Source organism: Arachis duranensis, chromosome 3 (genome assembly GCF_000817695.3).
Source record: "Arachis duranensis cultivar V14167 chromosome 3, aradu.V14167.gnm2.J7QH, whole genome shotgun sequence".
In the NCBI taxonomy this organism is placed as follows: domain Eukaryota; kingdom Viridiplantae; phylum Streptophyta; class Magnoliopsida; order Fabales; family Fabaceae; genus Arachis; species Arachis duranensis.
In genome coordinates, this window is record NC_029774.3 from 5,136,988 (window position 1) to 5,157,492 (window position 20,505).

A 20,505-nucleotide genomic window follows, 5' to 3' on the forward strand; every position below is an offset into this window, starting at 1 on the left:
CCGTAGCGTTACCTTCACCTATGACATGCGCACCACCATCAGTCAGACAAGGCAAATAAATTAAACACTATAGGAAACTTGAGTTAATAATCATAACATACCCGTATTCGCATACTCAGAAAATTCCGGGTCATGCATGGCTTCGAAATCTAGAGTCCGCATAAAAGACGGAACACCAAACGGGTGCTGGCTTACAATCACATTTGCTTCACTTTGCACTTCCAGATTGCCTGTCATGTCTCCGTCATCGTTTTCGTCATCGACTTTATAGTTAGCTTCGAACTCCTCTTCACTGTCATTATTATCTTCTTCCCAATCTATATCACCGAGCTCATCAACATTGAACTCCTCGCCGACCACGTCCGACCATGACTGCTGTTCAAACTCAACGTATAGCTCTATCATCGGCACGTGAAATCGGGTTTGTTGATAAATACAGAACATCTGCTGCATACTGACATCGTCAGTGATGGGCATTAATTGAAACTGTATTAGCCCACCTAATACTTGCACATGGTTTCTGTATAAAAGGTTGCTCATCCTTTTCAAAATATGGCTTTGAATGTTATTACAAAGCCCATTTTGCAACTCGACAAAGCTCATGGTATATGGAATAGCAAATAACAATGGACATTCACAAACAAAAGTCACTCCTTCATGTGTGTTTGTTATAACTTCACCGTTATAATATACTCGCAAATTTACAATATTTTCCATAACTTCAACTTCACCTACTCTGATTTTTTTGACACACCTAATTGTAAAAAAAAAAAAAAACTAAGAACTAGAACATATGTATTCAAAAGAAGAGTATGATGAGTAGAATGGGAGTGAGGCCGTTTGGGCGAGGAGTGCTTCGTATTTATAGACAGACCTCTTCATTAAAATATTTTTTCTCACAAAACACAACCTGCGTTTTTCATTTTTCAAAAAAATAATCTGACAACGCAAAAAATACAACCTGCGTTTTGCGTTTCAAAAAAAAGAAAAGCTGAGACTCAGCACAAAACGCAAGCTGCGTTTTGTTAATACGAAAAAAAATAAAATTCACCCCTCACAAAACGCAGGCTGCGTTTGGGTTAAAACAAATAAAAAAAATTTGAAAAGCCTGCATAATACAAAACGCAGCCCACCTTTATTTTTACATCTGATATTATAACAGAAAAAAATTTGTCCATACATTTATTACATTGAACAACACTAAGCTTTGTTTCATAACAAAAAAAATTGAGCCATGCATCAATATATGCATCACTTAGCTTGTTGCCGTCAAGACTCAATTTTCATCTCATATTCCTTTTAATTTGCATGAAGAAAGTGTAAGATATAAACAATATGCAAATAGAAGCATGGATTAAAGAAACATTGTGCATCTTCTTCTAGGAGATGAGCAGAGGTCCTCTCAAACAAGAATTTTTCCTATATAACATACCATGCATCAAAAGTATCAATAAAAAATGTTTTCGTTTCTAATTTGTTTTTTATTTAAAAAATAAAGAGACTCGAATCACAATTTCTTAGATAAATATGAAAAAACTATATCATTTAAATTATAATTTATTGACATTTTTAATTTACTTACTATTATCATTCTTTTATGGATTTAACTAAACAATAAAAAAAATTTACTATTTATAAAAAACATTAAAATTTATTAAAATTATAAACTTTTGATATATTTTTATTAAAATCTATCAATACGCTTATATTGTTTTATTTCTAAAATTTTTAAAAATACCATAAAATTTAATAATTAAATATTACACTAAAATTTTACTAATATCTAAAAATATATACGTGATCATTTTCCTCAAACTAAAATGCATAGAGCTATTATTTTATATTTTTCAAATTTCTTTCCCCAATTACAGGTGCCTCAAAACAATGGACGACGGTTTCAGTTTCGCAACAGTACACACCCATTAAAGACGCTAACGTTTTCTAAACGGCGTTTCTCTCTCCACCACGTGCTACCATCATAACAAGCCTCCTCCTCTTTCCCACTTGTTAGTTGTTGCCGCTCCATCACGTGACATCCTTCATATTTTCCACCCTCACAAACACCAATGACCAATGTCAACAGCTCAGGGTCACCGTCGTCATTTCCCTCCCCACTGATGGTAGAAAACAGAAGTTGACAACGGATCAGAACAAACGTGCCTGCTGGTCCATTCTCATTCCTCAACTGTGCTTGTTTGAGAGCGAGAGTGAGACACTGAAAGAAACTAACCGAAACTAACTCACCGGAGCCACTGCCGTGTTTTCTGCCTTCGGTGCTTTTATTTTTTATTTTCTTTGAGATCGTGCCTCCCTCAACTCAACTCATCTTCCTTGCGGTTTTTCCTTTTTCAATTTTCACTGTTTTATCTCCTATTATTCTTCTTCTCTTCTTTTCTTTTCTTTTCTCGGAATCTGAGATTTAGCGCCACGTCATCATCCAAGCATATTTTGAAGACGACGTCGTTCCGAAAGATCCATCCACTCACTCGGTTATCGCAACATGTTTGTCTCGTGTTCTGTTTCTGATTCGTGATCAACGAAGCAAAGAGGAAGAGGGAAAAAAAGAAGAAGCAGCAGCTGGAGAAGCTTCAGGTTCGTAAGGGAAGTAAGTTGATCTGTGAATTACTATTTTCACCGTTAACGTTGTAGTAACGTCTCGTGAAAATGACACTGGAGGTTGAAAAAAATCTGTGATGAGAATGTGAAGTGTGTGTGAGAGGGAGAGTCGCTTTTTTTATTCTGGTTGGGTAGATAGTTGGAATGGGAAAAGAAAAAAGAAATAATTAAAGAGGAGGAAGGTGAAAGGTTGAAAAAGATGGCCCCATGTTAGATGGGGACCATTGCTTTGCTGTGCATAACTACCATAGACTCCATAGTCAGAGGTCGATATCAAATTTATGCTAAAACTATAAACTTTTTTTGCTTCGTTCTCAAGCATTATTATTATTTTTGAGGTGGGTCGCTGCAATGAAAAGCTTTCTATTCTTACATTGGAATTGGTCACTGTTCAAGGAAAGTTTTTATTTTAATTTTTTTTTTAAACAAAAGAAGAACCCTGCTATATCTGTTTACGAATTAGGCCCCAGCTCGCTTTTCTATTTTTTTTTCTTTTTATCACTAGTGTGTATTATTTATTTTTATTTATTTATTTTTTCATGTTTTCCTCTGGATGAAGCTTGGTACCAAAGAATAATCAACATGGCTAGCATATCCTTTAATTGTACTAAACCTATGATTTATCAATCTGTCTCTTAAAACAGAAGCTTTTTATGGTCGTGATATTATAATGCCAACTACCGATTAAATTTTTTTTTTTTGATGATATGATAAAAACGTAATTAGTTAGCATTCTGTTTTTTTGTCATTGCTCTTTTCTTTCTTGTGTTGGTCTGGCACGATCTAAAGTTAGACTCCTTGTTAGTGTTGTTGTTATTTTCTATTTATTTATCAAAGGAAAATTAACCATTCTGTTGTATTGGTGATCTCCCATTTGTGATTTTAGTTTATCTTGAACTCTCAGCTGTATCATGCAGCTTAGAAAATGGAATCGGTTTGTTAACCACACCACTTTGTCTTGCTCTTATAGGATCCATTATGGGGTTGCTCGGAGTTTTCTGATGAGCTTGTGAATTGGAGAGAATATTGAGGTAAGTGTGAGAAAATGGGGGCTATTGGTGGTGAGGAGCTGCTGAAATGGGAGAAGATGCAAGCGCTAAGTGGTCGCGAAGAGAAGATTTTTGTGTTGATAAGGCTAAGGCCTCTGAATGAGAAGGAAACTGCTGCAAATGAAACCGCAGACTGGGAATGCATTAATGATACTACCGTCTTGTACCGGAACACATTACGGGAGGGTTCAACATTTCCAAGTGCATATACATTTGGTAAGCAAATGACTGGTCTTTAATATGTTTTTTTATTAAAGGGCCTGCGGATTTCATAGGAAAAAGCCTACTTTTAATCCGTTTTATTATTAGGAAAGTCCGTGTTGTTGTTAGAACTTTGCAGCTTCGTGTTTAACTTATAATAACAATAATTTGGAACTTGTAATGTATGTTGGATTCAACACATGTGTAGTCTCTAAGGGATCACTTATCTTACTTGGAGAACATAGATTATTAGCTTTGATAAGTTGAACATTATCAGATCCAGTTACTTTTTTACTTACGGTGATGGAGATGCAATCTTCCCTAATAAACCTGTGTCAATCTCTATGATTGTTTAACTTTGAAAGATAAAGTTAGTGGCTATTCCACAATTTGTAAAATTATATTTGTATGTTTGTCTTAATTGACATAACTGGTTAATGTGTCAATCTCTATGATTGTTTAACTTTTTTATTCTTTCCCGCAAAAGTTGATATTAAACAATCACATTTGGTGCATTCTCAATTAAGGTACTGTATGCTGTGTTGGTGACTTGGTGTCCACTTATGCACAATGTTTATGAAATTTTGTTATGATTGGTAGACAGAGTATTTCGGGGTGACTGCGATACAAGACAGGTGTATGAGGAAGGAGCAAAAGAAATCGCTCTTTCAGTTGTTAATGGGATTAACTGTAAGTATATTATTATACCCACTAGTTTCTTTAAATCCATCTCCCGTTTTGTTTACTAGGTGTTCATATAATTATATGTTCTTTCAGCCAGTATTTTTGCATATGGGCAAACAAGCAGTGGAAAGACATATACAATGGTTGGAATAACTGAATATGCTGTAGCAGATATTTTTGACTATATAAAAAGGGTAAATAATTACGCTACCAAAGTTTTCAACTGTCTGTTTGACTCTTCATTATCAGTTCTTTACTATAACATTACCCAGTGCTATTAACACAAGTTTAATGTGACCTTTATAGCATGAGGAAAGAGCATTTGTGATAAAGTTCTCAGCAATTGAAATTTACAATGAAGTTGTTAGAGACCTCCTCAGTACAGACAATACTCCACTTAGGCTGCGTGATGATCCTGAGGTGAATACCTTTCATATATTAGGTTGAAATTTCATAAAATGGATTGCATAACTAATGATTGTTTTCATTTCTTTTTTCTCAGAGAGGACCCATTTTAGAGAAACTTACAGAGGAGAACTTACGGGACTGGGGGCATTTGCAAGAGCTTCTATCGTTTTGTGAAGGTAACGGAGCTTGTATAGTTTTTTTTTTTAGGTTGTTTGTACATCAAGCATTACATTAATTTATCCTTGCAGCTCAGAGACAGGTAGGAGAGACATACCTAAATGAAAAGAGTTCAAGATCTCATCAAATTATCAGATTGGTGTGTGCCTTTCCATTTCTGTAATTAAATTCTTGTACTTTTTATATCTTAAAAAATAATTAAAAAAAAAAGCTCCTAATATTGAAATTGTATTGTTTCAGACAATAGAAAGTTCTGCCAGGGAATTCTTGGGCAAAGGTAACTCAGCCACCCTAGCTGCCAGCGTGGTATGTTTGCATTTTTAAAAGTACTCCTTGTTTAGGCAATAAATGCATACCAAAAATTTTGAAATTATTAATTTGTTTTGTTTCTTTGCAGAATTTTGTTGATTTGGCAGGAAGTGAGCGTGCATCTCAGTTATCATCAGCTGGGGTGAGACTGAAAGAAGGTTGTCATATAAACCGGAGTTTACTTACTCTTGGAACAGTCATCCGCAAGCTGAGGTTGCCTACTTCTTCCATTCCTATTATATATGTCATGTGTGCTTAGTTTTTAATGTAGTTTAGTTCTTTATTTGGCTGCCTATCTCTTAACCTTGGTTTTCTTAATGCTAGATGATGCATTTCAAACTGCCTTTCGCTAATTTTAGTTTCTGCCTCTAGCATCAAATATGAGAAGAAACCCTTGAATTTCCACTGATATAATTTGATTAAATGCAGCAAGGGAAGAAATGGACACATTAACTACAGGGATTCAAAGTTGACACGCATACTTCAGCCTTCCATAGGTGGCAATGCTAGAACAGCCATTATTTGTACATTAAGCCCCGCACGAAGTCATGTTGAGCAAACAAGAAACACGCTTCTTTTTGCTTGTTGTGCAAAAGAAGTGACCACCAAAGCGCAGGTTAATGTGGTGATGTCTGATAAGGCCTTGGTTAAGCAATTGCAAAAAGAGGTAGCTAGGTTGGAAAGTGAGTTAAGAACCCCTAATCCCACTGCCTCCAATTGTGATTATGTATCATTGTTGAGGAAGAAGGATCTCCAGATAGAAAAGGTCAGTTTGAATTCCTATTCCATTGCGTTTATATTGATTGTGGACTAGACCTAGTTGTGGAACTTACAAGATGTTGATTTAGAACAATCTTGTATATCATTATTAACCTCTCTTTCCTAGGTACATGTTTTCTTGAACAATACTTGTGCTTCATGAATTTATGTATCCCAATAGATAAGAAGGGTAGAACTGAGTTTCATAGGTCCCTAATAGTCTGCTTCAATGTCTTCTATTCTATTTATTTATTTTTTTAAGGAAAAGTGTGGGATTTTTTCAAGTTGCATTGGCCAACATGCATATCACATTCTTATTACTAACTAAATGTTAATAACCTGGTTTCCAATTATTCAGTTGGAGAAGGAAGTTAAGGAGCTAGCTAAGCAACGTGATCTTGCTCAATCAAGGGTTGACGATTTGCTTCGCATGATCGAAGAGGATCAGAAATCTAAAAAGGTAATTTTCATTTCCTAATAACGGAAAATTATGTCACAAATTAGCGGTTAAGCCTCTAAATTTTGATTCTCGCTTTTTTCCTTAATTTTCAGGACGGGGAAGATAACTGGGACGATGACCATTCAGTATCTGAATCATCAAGTATTTGTGGTCCACACCGTCCAGATAGGCGCATGAGAGAGTTCGACAATCCCCATTTTGATGATGGTGATGACACTGGAAGTAGTCATGAAGGTAACTCTTACTTCTATCATCCACATGCCTGTACTATGTAATTTCACAAAAATGATGCCCTATCATAAATGTGGGTTAGCATCAGATCATGTAATTTCAATAGTATATACAGCTCCTTACTTATGCTTGTACAGAATACCCTGATGAAGTTTGCAAAGAAGTTCAATGTATTGAGCTGGAGGAGTCAAGTCGAGACAACTCAGAACATCTTGATCCTTCACTAAGTGGCAATGGAGAATTAGCATTAACAGTATCTGGAGAGGAAAATGAAACGATGAATGAAGAAAGAGAAGAGAGTCAAATTCAAAACAACTCATCATATAGTGTACTTGATCAATTTTCACAAGATATATCAGGAAGTATGTCAAGTTCTAGAAGTCTTAAATTAACTAGGAGCTGGAGTTGTAGGGAATACCACATGACTGGTTCTCCCGAGAGAGCAGGAGAAATGGATAGGACTCCCGCCAATGGGTTTGAAAGATTCCCTGGAAGACCGGATAGTTGGAGAAGGAAGTTAGCTCCGCTAGATTTTGGGGATTCCACAAGATTTGGAGATGGTTCTCAGTCTTCTATCGGAAGTCCATCTGCAAATGAGTTTGGAGAAGAAGTTACTAGCATTCAAACTTTTGTTGCTGGGATGAAGGAAATGGTCAAACTTGAGTATCAGAAGCAGCTTGTTGATGGTCAGGTAAGAATAAATTTCAGTTGCCTTCTAATAAGTTTCAGGGGGAAAAAACAAATAGAATCTAAATTTGTTATCTAGGCGAATCTTATACAATGACAGCTTAATAATTAATTAATTAGGTGAAACTTTACCCTTGTAGCAAACATGGATGATTAATATAAATTATCACGTGTACACTTCTATTGGGATCATTGTCCACTTGATGTTTAAAATTTGAATGCCCTTCCCTTAAAAAAAAAAAGAAGCACAGACATTTATCTCGATGCTTGATGACTGAATTCTACATTTCTGACTTTTCAGGGTGAAGAGACACAAGGAAAATCATCCGTGAAGAATGTGAAAGATGTAGGGGTTGATCCAATGTTAGAGGCACCTGGAACTCCTCTAAATTGGTCTCTGCAGTTCACAAAGCAACAAAAGGAGATAATTGAACTGTGGAAAGCTTGCTGCGTACCATTGACGCACAGGACCTACTTCTTTCTTTTGTTCAGGGGTGATCCAAAAGACTCGATTTACATGGAGGTAGAGCTGAGAAGACTAACTTTCCTCAAAGAAACATTTTTCAGTGCAAACGGGTCTCTGAAGGATGCTCCAACAATCACGCTTGCTGCAAGGTTCTCTCTGCCTCCATCACTTATGCTTTATTTCAGTATCTGATATATTTTGGAACATGAATCCAAGTGTGCATTTACCAAAATGATGTGATATATTTCAGTATCTGATATATAGCCAACATTTTTTTGTAATCGAGAATCCTTCTGCTGCTAAATTAAAAAGAATGTGTCAAGAAATACAAGGTTATTTGTGCTCGTGACACAAAATCTAGTTGTTACTTGCACTGTAATGGTATTTACTCGGGTGCGTATTTCATGTTGTCGTAGTGTGAAGGCTCTTCGTCGAGAGAGAGAAATGCTGGTCAAGCTTATGCAGAAAAGGCTTTCTGGAGATGAGAGAACAAAGCTGTTCAAGGAATGGGACATTCCGTTGGATTCAAAGCGCAGGAGGATGCAGCTAGCGACCCGTTTATGGAGTAACACTAGTGATATGAACCATGTAATGGAGAGTGCCACAGTAGTTGCAAAGTTGGTGAGGTTCTCAGAGCAGGGTATGGCCCTTAAGGAGATGTTTGGTTTAAGCTTCACACCCCAACACACAGTACGAAGATCTTCATGGAGAAGCAGCAGAGCATCTCTTTAAGGTTTGTTTGTGGATATAACACACGTGACACGTGTACAGCATTGTAGACATTATATCGAATAGTTTCTGATCACTGTTCACAGTTGACATGCTTAGCATTCTTTCTTCAATGGAGATGGAAATGTACGAGTCCTGAGGTTTGGCTTTTGGGTGGTTCTGGTTATGATTTTGGTGTACCATTTAACGGATTGGTTTCTTTTTTCTAATTTTATCGAGCACAATTGTTTGATGAGTTGCTTGCTTCCTTGTAAAGATGTTTTGGATAATATTGTAGAGGCAGAGTAGATTAGTGTATTATTGTTTTAAACGAGTTTCTCTTATATTATATGTATTAGCTAGGTTTGTTATTCTGATTAGCTTAACTACTTTGGTAGGCTTCAAGTCGAAATTGTCGAAACACGGATACACTTCTTTTAACTGCTAATGTCAAAATGCTACAAGCTACATATCTAAGGAATAAGCCACAAGACTCGCAATAAAAGTGATTCCAATAGAAAAAGAAAGGATCAATTTTTTTGAAAAGAAAAAATGTTGGTATAGTGAGAAAGGAAGAATTTAAACACTGATAGATCAAGAATTTAATTTCGTGTAGAACCGTTTTAGATGTACATCTAATTACATAACACGGCATCAGCAAAAACAACTGCGATTATAAAATATTTTAAGTTGCCAATTTAATGATGTTTAAATCTTTATTTTTTTCACAAAACCGAAAATGTATTTGTTAAAAAAATTGTGCAAATCGCTTTTTGGGGTGTTGATCTTTTAAATTTATTTTACTAAGCAAATCAAGTATTTTATCGCAATAATAAAAAAGGCTCGTCAACTAACACAGTTCAATTTGTTTCTTAGAGGTTAGGCTATACGGTTATAACCATAGAAAAATGCTAAAGAAACTTATGATAAAAATCATGGTGGTCATCGAATAAAATGAAAATACTTAAAATGAAATTCTATGGCCTACGTGTTTCTTTAAAAGGCAATAAACTTAACATATCGTTTTTAGAACTAAAAATTGGTAAAATTCAAACTTGAAATAAGAAAAAAGGGGGGCAAATTAGTTCTTTTACAGTTTTACAAACTGATTAATCTTTATGAAACATTTTTGAGATAAAATAGTCCTTTCTCATTTGACTGTCATATTATTAATTAAATAATATTATTATTTGGTTTATCTATCTTTTTTTTTTTTTTGGGGACAAGTTAAACGAATTTGTCCCATAATGTTTTTGTCAAACCAGTTTTTGGACGGTGACATTTTATATTTTCTTTTCAATTTAGGGCTTTATAATTTGATAAAGGCCCAGCACAGCATGGTCCATAATGAATTACAATGCGACGTCGTTTACATTGCCAGGTGACACGACGTCGTTTATGGTAGGCAGTCTCTGGTTTGATCTACCTTCAGCTTTCAGATGTGAGCTGTGAAATTGTGCCGAAGAGAAGCAAAAGAGAGAGAGAATCGAAAGGGAAGAAGAAGAAGAAGGATGAGTCTGACATCGACGGCGGCTCACGCTGCTCGGAGGGCGGCGCAAAGAGAGAGGGTCCGGATCCTCTACAGACGCGCCCTCAAAGACACCCTCAATTGGGCCGTCCATCGTCACCTCTTCTACGACGACGTACCATTTCTTCCTTTTTCCATTCCCACATACTCTCTCTCTCTCTCTCTCTCTCTCTCTCTCTCTCTCTCTCTCTGGTTATGTATAACCGTTTTTTCTTGTTCTTGTTCATCTTTTTCAGGCAGCTAACCTCCGCGAAAGGTTCGAGCAACACAGACACGTGGTTCGTTTCTCATCCAACATTGCATTCTTTTTAATTAGTGCTAAATTAAGACTTAAAATATGTTGCATTTGATTAGTGCCTACTACAATACTTATTATTTGTTAGAGTGCGTATTCTAGATTTGTATGCGTTGAACTATGAAATTGAAGTGATCAATGTGACTAACAGGAAGACCTTGATACCATCGATCGGATGATAGAAGATGGTGAAGCTACCTACAATAAGTGGCGCCACCCTGATCCTTATATAGGTAACAGCATTATCTCACTCAGATTTTGCTACTTACACTTGTTTCTTAAACAATTTGTAGAACAATATTTTAATATCTTGAATGTAAGCTTCGGTTTTAGAGCTGATTACTCTGTGCATTTCTATGTAATTCAATTACCAATCATGTGAAATATGCAACTTGTCTGAGGTGCGGGTCCTTTTAGAGCGTAGGCGCTAAGACAAGGAACTTCCCTTTAGTTATTAACTTGTTATTGTTTTCGGATCTTCAGATAATCTGTAACTTGTTTCTGGAGTTTGTAAAATCCTATGCAGTGGTCCTTTTTCTTTTTCTGCTCTATTATTCCGTTCAGTTTTGATATTAACCTTGTTTATGTACTCGTGTTTGCTAATGTGTAATAGTTCCTTGGGCTCCCGGTGGTTCCAAGTTTACTCGCAACCCAACTCCACCCGAGGGGGTAAGTCGCTATGATTATACACCAAGTTTATCATGTCTATTTTCCCATCTCTCTCAGTTGATACACTCAATCTTGGTGGGCTGAATGCTTATTCTTTTGTACATTAAACACCACCAAATTGTATACCTATTATTGGATATGATACTCCCCTTGTTACATGATATCTTATCTTCTATAGATTAGTGATTTGTTTTTCACTTTTCAATTATTCAATAGTTATGACTATACATCTTATGTTGCGAGGGATGGTAATGTGAAGAAATAGTTAGAATTAGAGAGTTAGTTTGGATAAAGGGTAAGCCGATATTCAGGTAAAGTTTTTATTTATGAAATCATTAAGAAAGAGTTTCTTTAAATGGTTTTTTCTTGATAAAACACTGGTTTTGTTTGCTATGTATCCAATTTCACATAATTGGAATAGACTTTGTTGTCGTAATTGTCTTGGTAAATGTAAAGGCATAGGAGAGGAATAAACCCTCTTTTATTTGAGAGTTAAGGTATCCCATGTGTGCTGCCTTTCTCTGATCCTCAATCATTTTCCTCATTTTTCCTATGAGATCCTCAAGGTACCAGTAGGTTGGTTTGAGACTGGGATAGTTATTGTTTGATGTTTTAGTGCCTTGGAGTATGCTTATTTTTTTACCTAATCTGGTGTTCTGTTCTTGCTGCAGATTGAGATAGTTTATAACTTTGGTCGTGAAGATAATGACTGAAATCATAAACTTTTTTCTTGTAATGAATAAAGGTAATCAACTAACTTATAATATGCTTTACTAGATTGTGGATTATGTTGTGAGTATGCAACATTACAAATAAAACATGCTTGAAATTAAAAGATAGATCACATATTTCTATGCTACATCACCAAATTCCTGATCCTTTTATTTGTATTATGATTATGATTAATCATGGGATGGGTTGTGGTGTGCACTTTCTTTCTCCCATTGCTGATTGGCACAGTTCTTGCTGCGGAACTTCTTCTATGGCTTTTTGACTGTTTTCAATTTTGATGTAGATTGGTCCAACCATGCTTCTGATGTTGAAGAAAATGAATTCCTATGGTCATAAACCTAAAGTAGCATTTTCTACTGCTGGATTTGTATGAATGCATATATCAAACTGAAATTCAATGCTGACAATTTTCATTTGCATTTCATAGCATTCTTGCAGCGTTAACTTTTGAACCTTAACTGCGGTACCATTTTTCTGTTTTCTCCTACTATTTCACCATCTAAGATTTGAGGATAAACTCCATGGAAAGCGGCAACTGCTTTAACTTAGATAAATGCTTTACGGTGAGTTTGGGAGACAAATCAGTTTTTTCACGTCCGGGAATATGATTCCATAATATACTTATTTTTTTTTTAATTTCAAACACAACCTAGTAGTTTTCTCTTTTCTGTTACCGCGGATGTCTCTTGTATTTCGAATAGTGATAATGTTAACTTGAATTTCCTTTTTGAACAATCTCGTATCGTATGTAAGTTGATGGTTATTCATGCAGCCACACTCTGTTGTATAATATAAGTTATAACCTTAATTAGTTGCCAAGAGCCCAAGATCCAAGATGTTCTTGCCTTTTCTCAATGCAAGAGTGTGTTCAACATTGCGCATAATGACTTGCGTCATGGCATTGGGTTTGCTCTTAATGACTTTCAATTTCGGATATGGCATGGCAACTGGACCACCAAAGCACCAATGGCTTATTTGGCTTGGAGCTTCCTTGATGGTTGTATGCTTCTACCTTGTAGCTCAGGGGATTCTCATAATCATTGACTTGTTTCTTCACCAATCAGGAAACTCACATTCCTCAGTGTAGCACCCTAATATTGGATGTTCCTGCTTAATTCTTTTTCGTTCGTATTCATTTCCTTACGAGTTTTTGTTTTGGTTTTTCAAACTAGGCTAGTAGGTAGTAGCATTCTTTCTGAGAGGAGGCATCAATAAAAGTACATCATGTGAATGATATGAGTTAATCCCAGTGTTAATAAGGGCTTGTGATTTATTTCCGGATCTCAATTTTTTCCAAGTGATATTCCAAACTGTGTTTCTTACCTTACTTAAGTATTCATTTTTAAATATTCACTTCAATTAGAGATAAACAAAAATGTTGTGTACAACACAGTCATTGTATATTTTGTATATTTTTGAACATATGAAAAAAAATAAAAGATTAAAAAATGTTCATTTATTTAAAAATTAGAAAAATAATTAAGAAGCTGTTTAAGGTATCTTGTCATTTTTCTTGTGAATTATTTACTTAGATGTGGTATGTGTAACTGTCTTTCTAATGATAAAAAACAAAAGTAAAGTGAAGAAAATAGAGTGAAAAACCAACGGGGTCGTCCAATTAGAATTACTAGTCAAAGTGGAAGGAGTGAGTAACCGAGTGAATGAGTGAACGAGTGATGGATATGGAAAAGGTAGTTGATGTGGCTCCAAATTGAACACGAAACTGAACCATACTAAAACAATCTATTTCACTTGCTCACACACGCACGCACCATCTCGTTCTTCTGAGTTCTAACTTAATCTTAATGGAGACTCTGAGTTGGTCTCACAATGTCTCTTCGTCTCTTCACCTACCCCTACCCCACTCCGTATGTAATTCTCCACCTTTTCAATCTTCTCCATTGTTTTACCAGACCTGCCAGGTTAGGAGGTTCAGGATTTGCTGCACCTCTCATCAAACCTCCAAGGTATGCTCTAAACTTAGCTCCTACATGCCATTTTTCCTGTTAGTTTTTATTTTGCATCAACTCTGAAGTTTAGGGAAGTCTATATACATTGAACACTAGTTTGGTAATTCACACATTAATAGGCATAAGGCACTGCTAATTAATCCATCTTTCTATAAATTAAATGTGAGTAAAATTGGAAACTCAAAGTGCAGTTGTCTTAATGTGAAATTAATGGTTAAGAACTATTAGATGATAATTTAGTTAAACCTGTCAAATCATCTAACTGTTTTTAAGTATGAATTTCGTGTAAAGACAACTGCATATGAATTTCCACCAAATTACAAATACGAGATTAGTCAAGATACCAAGGGTGTGATTGAATTGCGTTTCCATTTTCTGTTATTATTTTAAGCGTGTCTGTTTTCAAAATTTTGCCAAAGAAAAAGAAGCAAATACAAAAGAAGATTTTATTGTTTTCACGGTTTCTTTTTTTTTCCTTTATAAATTATGAGAAAACACTTGGAAATGAAAACAGAAAATGAAAATACAAACTAAAGACACCCTAAGTTGTTTACATTTAATGAAGAGGTATTCCCTTCAAGTCTTTAGATTATTATTTCCAATTTTTGGTTTAGGTTCCTTAAATTAAAGATCATTATCACAATGATGTGCTTATGCAGGGGAATCAGATGATCATATCTGTAACTGGAGCAACAGGTTTTATAGGTAGAAGGTTGGTGCAAAGGCTTCACGCAGGTTATCATTCCCTATATCTGCCTCTAACTTCCTACATTCCATTCGTGATCGATTTTGATATATTTACTGGCAGTAATGATGGATCCAAAAAATTTAGGTAGCGCGAAAAGATAATGATAAATAGTTTTTATCTTAATGTGAGGTTAAATTAATGAATACTAGGGACAAACACGCATACACATGTATACAAGCATAAATTTTAATGCTAGTGGTGAGTTTGCTGATAAATAGTTGCTTCAGTCTATATATTGCTTCCCTATATCTCAATCAAGCTAACTTTCAGCTATCAAAACAATTTGCAGACAAGCATAGTGTTCATGTCTTGACACGCTCTAGATCTAAAGCTGAAGCAATTTTTCCGGGTAAGAAGGTAATAAATCATTGTAATAATTTGATTAGTACTGACAATCTGGAAATCAGTTAATTTCACCAGTGCAAACATTGATCAAAATTACACATCAGCTGCACTTAATAGTGGCAGAGTTCCTTTAATTTATAAGTACTATTTTTGTTGTTGGTTTAAATTCATACCTAATTCAGATCCCTTCACTATTGAAAGTCTACATTTATCTTCCTTTTAAATAAATAAAAAAGGTAGACATATAATGCACTTTGGATTCATTGGTTACTTGCCTTGTCCTTCCAGTGAAAGACTTTCCAGGAATTAAGATTGCGGAGGAGTCGGAATGGAAGAATAGCATTCAGGGCTCAACAGGGGTGGTTAACTTGGCTGGAATGCCCATAAGTACCAGATGGTCTTCGGAGGTTATTGCCTTGTTCCTATCACTGTCATTATTGGATTGTATTGACTTAAAGATTCATAGAGTTTTGGTTATTAAGAGATAATAGATATCTTCGCAACACTCATTTTAATTCTGCAGATAAAAACAGAAATCAAGCAGAGCAGGATTAGAGTAACATCAAAAGTAAGCATATGATTCCTGATGATTCAAATTGAAAATAAACCTTTTTATATGTATATTTTTCTTGACAAATATATGTGCATCAAGTTAAGCAAATTTTACTTACAAGCAATTGCTTATTCTTCCTCTGACCTGTCGATTTAATAGCAAAGGTTGTAGAATTAATAAACAGTGCGCCAGAGGATATTCGACCTAAAGTTTTTGTTAGTGCAACAGCTGTTGGTTACTATGGTATGTTCATATGCCAAATCTTCTTCTCTACTGATCGATCATTTTCTTGCTTATTGGTTGTTAACTGCTTTGGTGCACTCTTTAGAATCACTTGAATTGATAGACCTATGCATGATTTTACATATAAAATGTCTTTCACTTCTTTTCACTGTTCAGGCACTAGTGAGACACAAGTGTTTGATGAACAAAGTCCATCAGGAAATGATTACTTGGCCGAGGTAAGAACAGATGTTTGTTGATACTATTGCAGAGAATACAAGATATTAAAATTATAGAACCTCGTAAGAATATTCTGAGTATTACTCAGCAGGTTTTATGAAGATATACAGTCATTTACATTTGCACCTGAAATACTATTAAACTTGAATACTAACTGATTAGCACATCAGTTGTTATTCAAATAAATGGAGCGTTTCGCAATATATACCATCTCTTGTGTTATAGGTCACATTGACGGATGCTGTCTTATCTTTTCAGGTATGTCGAGAATGGGAATCAACAGCCTTAAAAGTAAACGGGGATGTTAGAGTAGCTCTAATTCGCATTGGTGTTGTTCTTGGTAAAGATGGTGGAGCACTAGGTATTAGTCTGTAACTGCTTGAATTTATGATTCAACATCAAATATTATCTGAAGTTCCTAAAATTCATTATATTTTTGTGTGTTTAATCTTCTACAGCTAAAATGATACCTCTCTTCAAGATGTTTGCTGGTGGACCTATAGGCTCTGGAAAACAATGGTATGTCCCTCGTCTTCTAGCTATTATTGATTGGTTCCCAGCTGCGTCTTAATTTTAGAAAGGCGCCATAATTAAGTTATTTTTCTTTCTTTTTGTACAGGTTTTCCTGGATTCATTTGGATGACATTGTTAATTTAATATATGAAGCACTGATAAATCCCTCCTATGAAGGTGAACTCTTAACTCTCATATCTCCAAAGTGAAATTTATTGAAATTCTGAACAACCAAAAATTAGTGGATATAGAACATTGGCTAGCATAGATAGTTTGGATGGTGCAATTCTCGATTCTGACTTGTGTGATTTGATTCCATGTTCATATATATCTTTTGGTTTTTGGTGTACTATCAAATCAACAGTTATGTTTTCCGTTTAGTAATATAGTTTATGAATACTTCATATCATTTAGGAGTAATCAATGGAACTGCACCAAATCCTGTCCGATTCGCGGAATTGTGTGACCAACTAGGATATGCCTTGGGTCGCCCGTCGTGGCTGCCGGTACCAGACTTTGCCCTCAAGGCTGTCCTTGGAGAAGGAGCTTCTGTGGTGAGTAGTTGGTTAATTTCGCCCACTCTATGCTATTTGTTTAGTGTGAAATTCACTGAAATGCATCTTTGAATCTCTCTTTGCAGGTATTAGAAGGGCAGAGAGTGCTTCCGAATCAGGCTAAGAAATTGGGTTTCCCATTCAAATATTCTTACGTGAAAGATGCCCTTAAATCAATTCTTTCATGAAGCAATATTACCATGTCATCTGCCATATTCTTTATTCTTTGGGCTCATGCTCCACAACTTTTTAGCGGCATTCACCGTTGACTGAGATTTCTGAGATCAATGGATGCTTCATGGCATTACAATATCATAATATTATTATTATTAGATAATATAGATATATATTCCTTCCTAATTGTATCTCCAATCCCACTTCATTATGATACAATTTAGAACAAAGAAGTTTGTATATTTATCTATCTATATACTATATAGATCTGTTCATTCTGTTGTAAACTTAAATCCCAATTGACTATTTCAACATTTGGCAAATCATATATCAGAAAGTGTTGCAGCTCAATTACACTTACACCTTTATAAACAACTGTTACAGCTCAGTTACACACTTGCACCTTTATAAACAAAGCCTAAAATGATTCTAATTTCTTCATCTTGTGATTTTAATTTTCATTATTCGGATATGTTACTCCTAAGTAAATTAATCCACACTTGCCAAAGGCTGGTTCTGGCCGTTGGTCCCCAATTGGATCTGGCCATTACCAGTGCTATTACGGTTAAGTCCCTCCCCGTTAGCACTATTCTTAGATTTTCTGCAGAAATTACCGAAAGATCCTTCAATTTCTTCAAGAGTTTTGCCGCGCGTTTCAGGGAGCAGAGTATAGTGAAATACCCACGCAGCAGCTGCAATTCCAGCAAAGAGAAAGAATGCCCCACCAGTGGTAATTGCCTTCGTGAGGGACAAAAAGGTCATTGAGATCACTCCACTGGTGACCCTATTCACCACAGCTCCAATAGCCACACCCTGAGCGCGCAGCCTCAACGGAAATATCTCCGAACTATAAACCCACGTAATGGGCCCAGACCCAATCGAGAACGAGCCCACATAGGACAAAACCGAGGCTATGCTAAGCCCAATGGCCCAGTTCAACGTCGTCTTCGAACGATTCACTACGGTGAGACTCACCGCAAGGGTTAGAAGCGAGATTATCAAACCGCTAACGCTGCTTAACAGCAACTTGCGTCTTCCAACACGATCCAGGAAAAAAGTGGCCACTAAGATGAAAACCGTTTTGACGAATCCAACGGCTACCGTTGCGAGAAGCTTTTTATTATCAGATTTGATCCCAGCCTTCTCGAAGATTCTAGGACTGTACAAAACGACGGCGTCTATGCCGGTAGCTTGCGCAAAGAAGTGAATCCCTAAGGAAGCGATGAAGATGTGGCGCACCGCGGGTGTAGGATAAAGGAGAAGCTCCTTCCATACACCCTTGCCTTGCTTCTTCTTTGTGATGGGAACGACGTCGTCGTTGCACTCCGAAACGAGCCACCTTGGTGATTCCGGCATGGCTAAAACCGCCACGGCTAGGAACATTGAAGGAATCGCTCCTACTCCTAGCATCAACCGCCAACCCATTCGAAGTGAAAGCTTTGAAAATGCATAGTTTGAGATGTATCCAAGCAATATTCCTCCGTTCAAAAACACCTGAAGGTATGTATAAATTTTAAATCACATGTGAATCAGTTAGTGCACCATAATATTATCCCCATGCAAAGTTGTCTAATATAATTTGAATATGAAATGTTATGCACTTGCTCAAAATTAGTAACTAAATTAACTCTTATGTATAGTAGCTAAATTAACTATTACGTATTTATCTATAAATATGTGTTATTGATAGTCAATTTAGTGGTTTATGATTGAATTTGAATTATGAGTTTGTAATTTTCAAAGATTATGCAATATGCATACATCACATCTCAAATGCGTGTCAAAGTACTCTTAGACTCTTGGTCACACACACAGTATCTTCATTGGATTCCAGAATCGTATACGGCACGATGTTAACAGTTAATTAACACTGTGTTTTAGACTTTATAGCCAAACTATAACTAGGTATTTTAATTGCATTGTATTCAGAAAACAAAACCCTAAAAATCAAACCCGATCTAAAATAAAAGTTCAAGTATGATATGAGCCACACGCTAATATAAAAGATAAGACAAATTGAAAGAGAGTAGAGATGAGATGTGACCTCAGGCAAGGAAGAGAGGAAGCCACGGGAAGAAGTAGGAGAGATTTCTGAGGTGTAAACGGGTGCAATGAGGAAAGCAAAACCGATTCCTATGCCGGCGACAAACCGGCCGAACATTAGGAAAGCATAGTTTGGTGAAAATCCCATCAGAATTGCTCCGACGAAGAAAATTACGGCGGCCAGTATAATAGTGTAACGGCGACCAATCCAATCGGAGGTTCTTCCTGCTATGTATGAACCTATTGGAGAGTACAAGTTTATTATACCGGCAAGGATTTCAATCTTCACATCCGAAATTCTCAGATCTCGCTTTATGTACATAGCTGCTCCACTCATCACACCAATATCTGTAACAAACATAACATAACATTATAGAAATGAATGGTTATTGTAATGGTGATGGTGATTACTAGTTCTACTACTATTACTGACCGTAACCAAGGAGGATGGAAGTCATGGAAGCAAGCATAGCACAAGCTAAGGCATATTTGTTCCTTGATGGCTTCTTTTGATGAGGCTCAAATTCATTGTTAGTTAGAGCTGCTGCTACTTCGGCCTCAGCCATCTTAGTTCAATGTGAAAGACTAATAGATTTTCACATATATCATTCATTCACATGGACAGAACAGAAAGAGATAAGTAAGAAGGGGATGATTGCATTTTTGGTTCATAAGTGGGCAGTAGTCTATTTCTTAGTCAGTGACCTCTTGCTTTGTTTTTTGTTTGTAACTTTTTTATTTTTTTTAGTCAGTCACCTCTGTATGATTGAATACCATGGTAACAGCTGGCAGATCACACGTCACCCCAAAGGTCACTCACCTTGACTAACTGGTCGTAGATTTGACTGGTTAACCGTCACTCATTAGTCAATTATAAAGTAACATAACTTACTCCTTTATCTCCAACCTCATAAAAGGCCCTCTTAAACTGCAAATTATTGGATCTTTATTATAGAGAGTTATAATAGTATTCATTATTTGATGACATACAGACAGAGTTTATATTCCATTTAATAGTACACAAAAATATCAAATATAATTTACTTGTAATAATAAAATGAAAATCACATGTTAGATAAAAGTTTCATATTAACAGCCTTATATCAGCAAAATTCACTTTAGATTCTATTAATTATTGCGTTGTGATATTTTTTTTGTTTAGTG

At 35.9% G+C, this 20,505-nt stretch overlaps 4 protein-coding genes across 7 annotated transcripts; 3 read left to right on the forward strand and 1 right to left on the reverse strand.

The window, feature by feature from the left end:
* Positions 1-1,894: 1,894 nt before the first annotated feature.
* On the forward strand, positions 1,895-9,126 carry LOC107476618 (kinesin-like protein KIN-7E). Of its 4 annotated transcripts, none has more exons than XM_016096459.3 (15): positions 1,895-2,605; positions 3,587-3,881; positions 4,467-4,556; positions 4,644-4,744; positions 4,857-4,970; positions 5,053-5,134; positions 5,207-5,274; positions 5,376-5,441; positions 5,533-5,657; positions 5,874-6,210; positions 6,562-6,663; positions 6,756-6,897; positions 7,032-7,585; positions 7,883-8,196; positions 8,464-9,126. In XM_016096459.3, exons 2-15 carry the CDS (start codon positions 3,662-3,664, stop codon positions 8,777-8,779), a joined length of 2,631 nt encoding a protein of 876 aa, XP_015951945.1. In that variant the 5' UTR covers positions 1,895-2,605; positions 3,587-3,661; the 3' UTR covers positions 8,780-9,126. The 4 variants fall into 4 exon arrangements, with proteins under 4 accessions (XP_015951945.1, XP_052114819.1, XP_020993091.1 ...); XM_052258859.1 differs by having other exon boundaries at positions 1,895-2,592; XM_021137432.2 differs by lacking the exon at positions 1,895-2,605 and adding an exon at positions 2,930-2,954.
* Positions 9,127-10,181: 1,055 nt separating this feature from the next.
* On the forward strand, positions 10,182-12,398 carry LOC107476621 (NADH dehydrogenase [ubiquinone] 1 beta subcomplex subunit 9). The gene is made up of 6 exons (XM_021137434.2): positions 10,182-10,398; positions 10,520-10,561; positions 10,730-10,811; positions 11,192-11,247; positions 11,919-11,992; positions 12,263-12,398. Exons 1-5 carry the CDS (start codon positions 10,267-10,269, stop codon positions 11,958-11,960), a joined length of 354 nt encoding a protein of 117 aa, XP_020993093.1. The 5' UTR covers positions 10,182-10,266; the 3' UTR covers positions 11,961-11,992; positions 12,263-12,398.
* A 1,308-nt stretch (positions 12,399-13,706) lies between these two features.
* LOC107476620 (epimerase family protein SDR39U1 homolog, chloroplastic) lies at positions 13,707-17,465 on the forward strand. The gene is made up of 12 exons (XM_016096464.3): positions 13,707-13,946; positions 14,609-14,684; positions 14,987-15,046; positions 15,331-15,449; positions 15,566-15,610; positions 15,760-15,838; positions 15,995-16,056; positions 16,316-16,418; positions 16,516-16,576; positions 16,677-16,747; positions 16,985-17,124; positions 17,211-17,465. The coding sequence occupies exons 1-12, from the start codon at positions 13,785-13,787 to the stop codon at positions 17,310-17,312; spliced, it is 1,080 nt and encodes a 359-aa protein (XP_015951950.1). The 5' UTR covers positions 13,707-13,784; the 3' UTR covers positions 17,313-17,465.
* A 161-nt stretch (positions 17,466-17,626) lies between these two features.
* Positions 17,627-20,053, reverse strand: LOC107476619 (polyol transporter 5). Its single transcript, XM_016096463.3, has 3 exons — positions 19,775-20,053; positions 19,343-19,689; positions 17,627-18,792 (listed from the first exon to the last, which is right to left on the reverse strand). Exons 1-3 carry the CDS (start codon positions 19,905-19,907, stop codon positions 17,788-17,790), a joined length of 1,485 nt encoding a protein of 494 aa, XP_015951949.1. The 5' UTR covers positions 19,908-20,053; the 3' UTR covers positions 17,627-17,787.
* Positions 20,054-20,505: the final 452 nt, after the last annotated feature.

Bases quoted from the DNA above. Each gene is read 5' to 3' on its own strand.
- LOC107476618 (XM_016096459.3), top strand. From the start codon at position 3,662: ATGGGGGCTATTGGTGGTGAGGAGCTGCTGAAATGGGAGAAGATGCAA. The intron at 4,557-4,643 runs GTAAGTATATTA...ATGTTCTTTCAG, and splicing joins AGTTGTTAATGGGATTAACT to CCAGTATTTTTGCATATGGG. The intron at 4,971-5,052 runs GTGAATACCTTT...CTTTTTTCTCAG, and splicing joins GGCTGCGTGATGATCCTGAG to AGAGGACCCATTTTAGAGAA.
- LOC107476621 (XM_021137434.2), top strand. From the start codon at position 10,267: ATGAGTCTGACATCGACGGCGGCTCACGCTGCTCGGAGGGCGGCGCAA. The intron at 10,399-10,519 runs GTACCATTTCTT...CATCTTTTTCAG, and splicing joins GTCACCTCTTCTACGACGAC to GCAGCTAACCTCCGCGAAAG. The intron at 11,248-11,918 runs GTAAGTCGCTAT...TTCTTGCTGCAG, and splicing joins ACCCAACTCCACCCGAGGGG to ATTGAGATAGTTTATAACTT.
- LOC107476620 (XM_016096464.3), top strand. From the start codon at position 13,785: ATGGAGACTCTGAGTTGGTCTCACAATGTCTCTTCGTCTCTTCACCTA. The intron at 15,611-15,759 runs GTAAGCATATGA...TTAATAGCAAAG, and splicing joins GGATTAGAGTAACATCAAAA to GTTGTAGAATTAATAAACAG. The intron at 16,748-16,984 runs GTGAACTCTTAA...CATATCATTTAG, and splicing joins GATAAATCCCTCCTATGAAG to GAGTAATCAATGGAACTGCA.
- LOC107476619 (XM_016096463.3), bottom strand. From the start codon at position 19,907: ATGGCTGAGGCCGAAGTAGCAGCAGCTCTAACTAACAATGAATTTGAG. The intron at 19,690-19,774 runs GTCAGTAATAGT...TGTTTGTTACAG, and splicing joins TTCCATCCTCCTTGGTTACG to ATATTGGTGTGATGAGTGGA. The intron at 18,793-19,342 runs GTCACATCTCAT...ACATACCTTCAG, and splicing joins TCCTCTCTTCCTTGCCTGAG to GTGTTTTTGAACGGAGGAAT.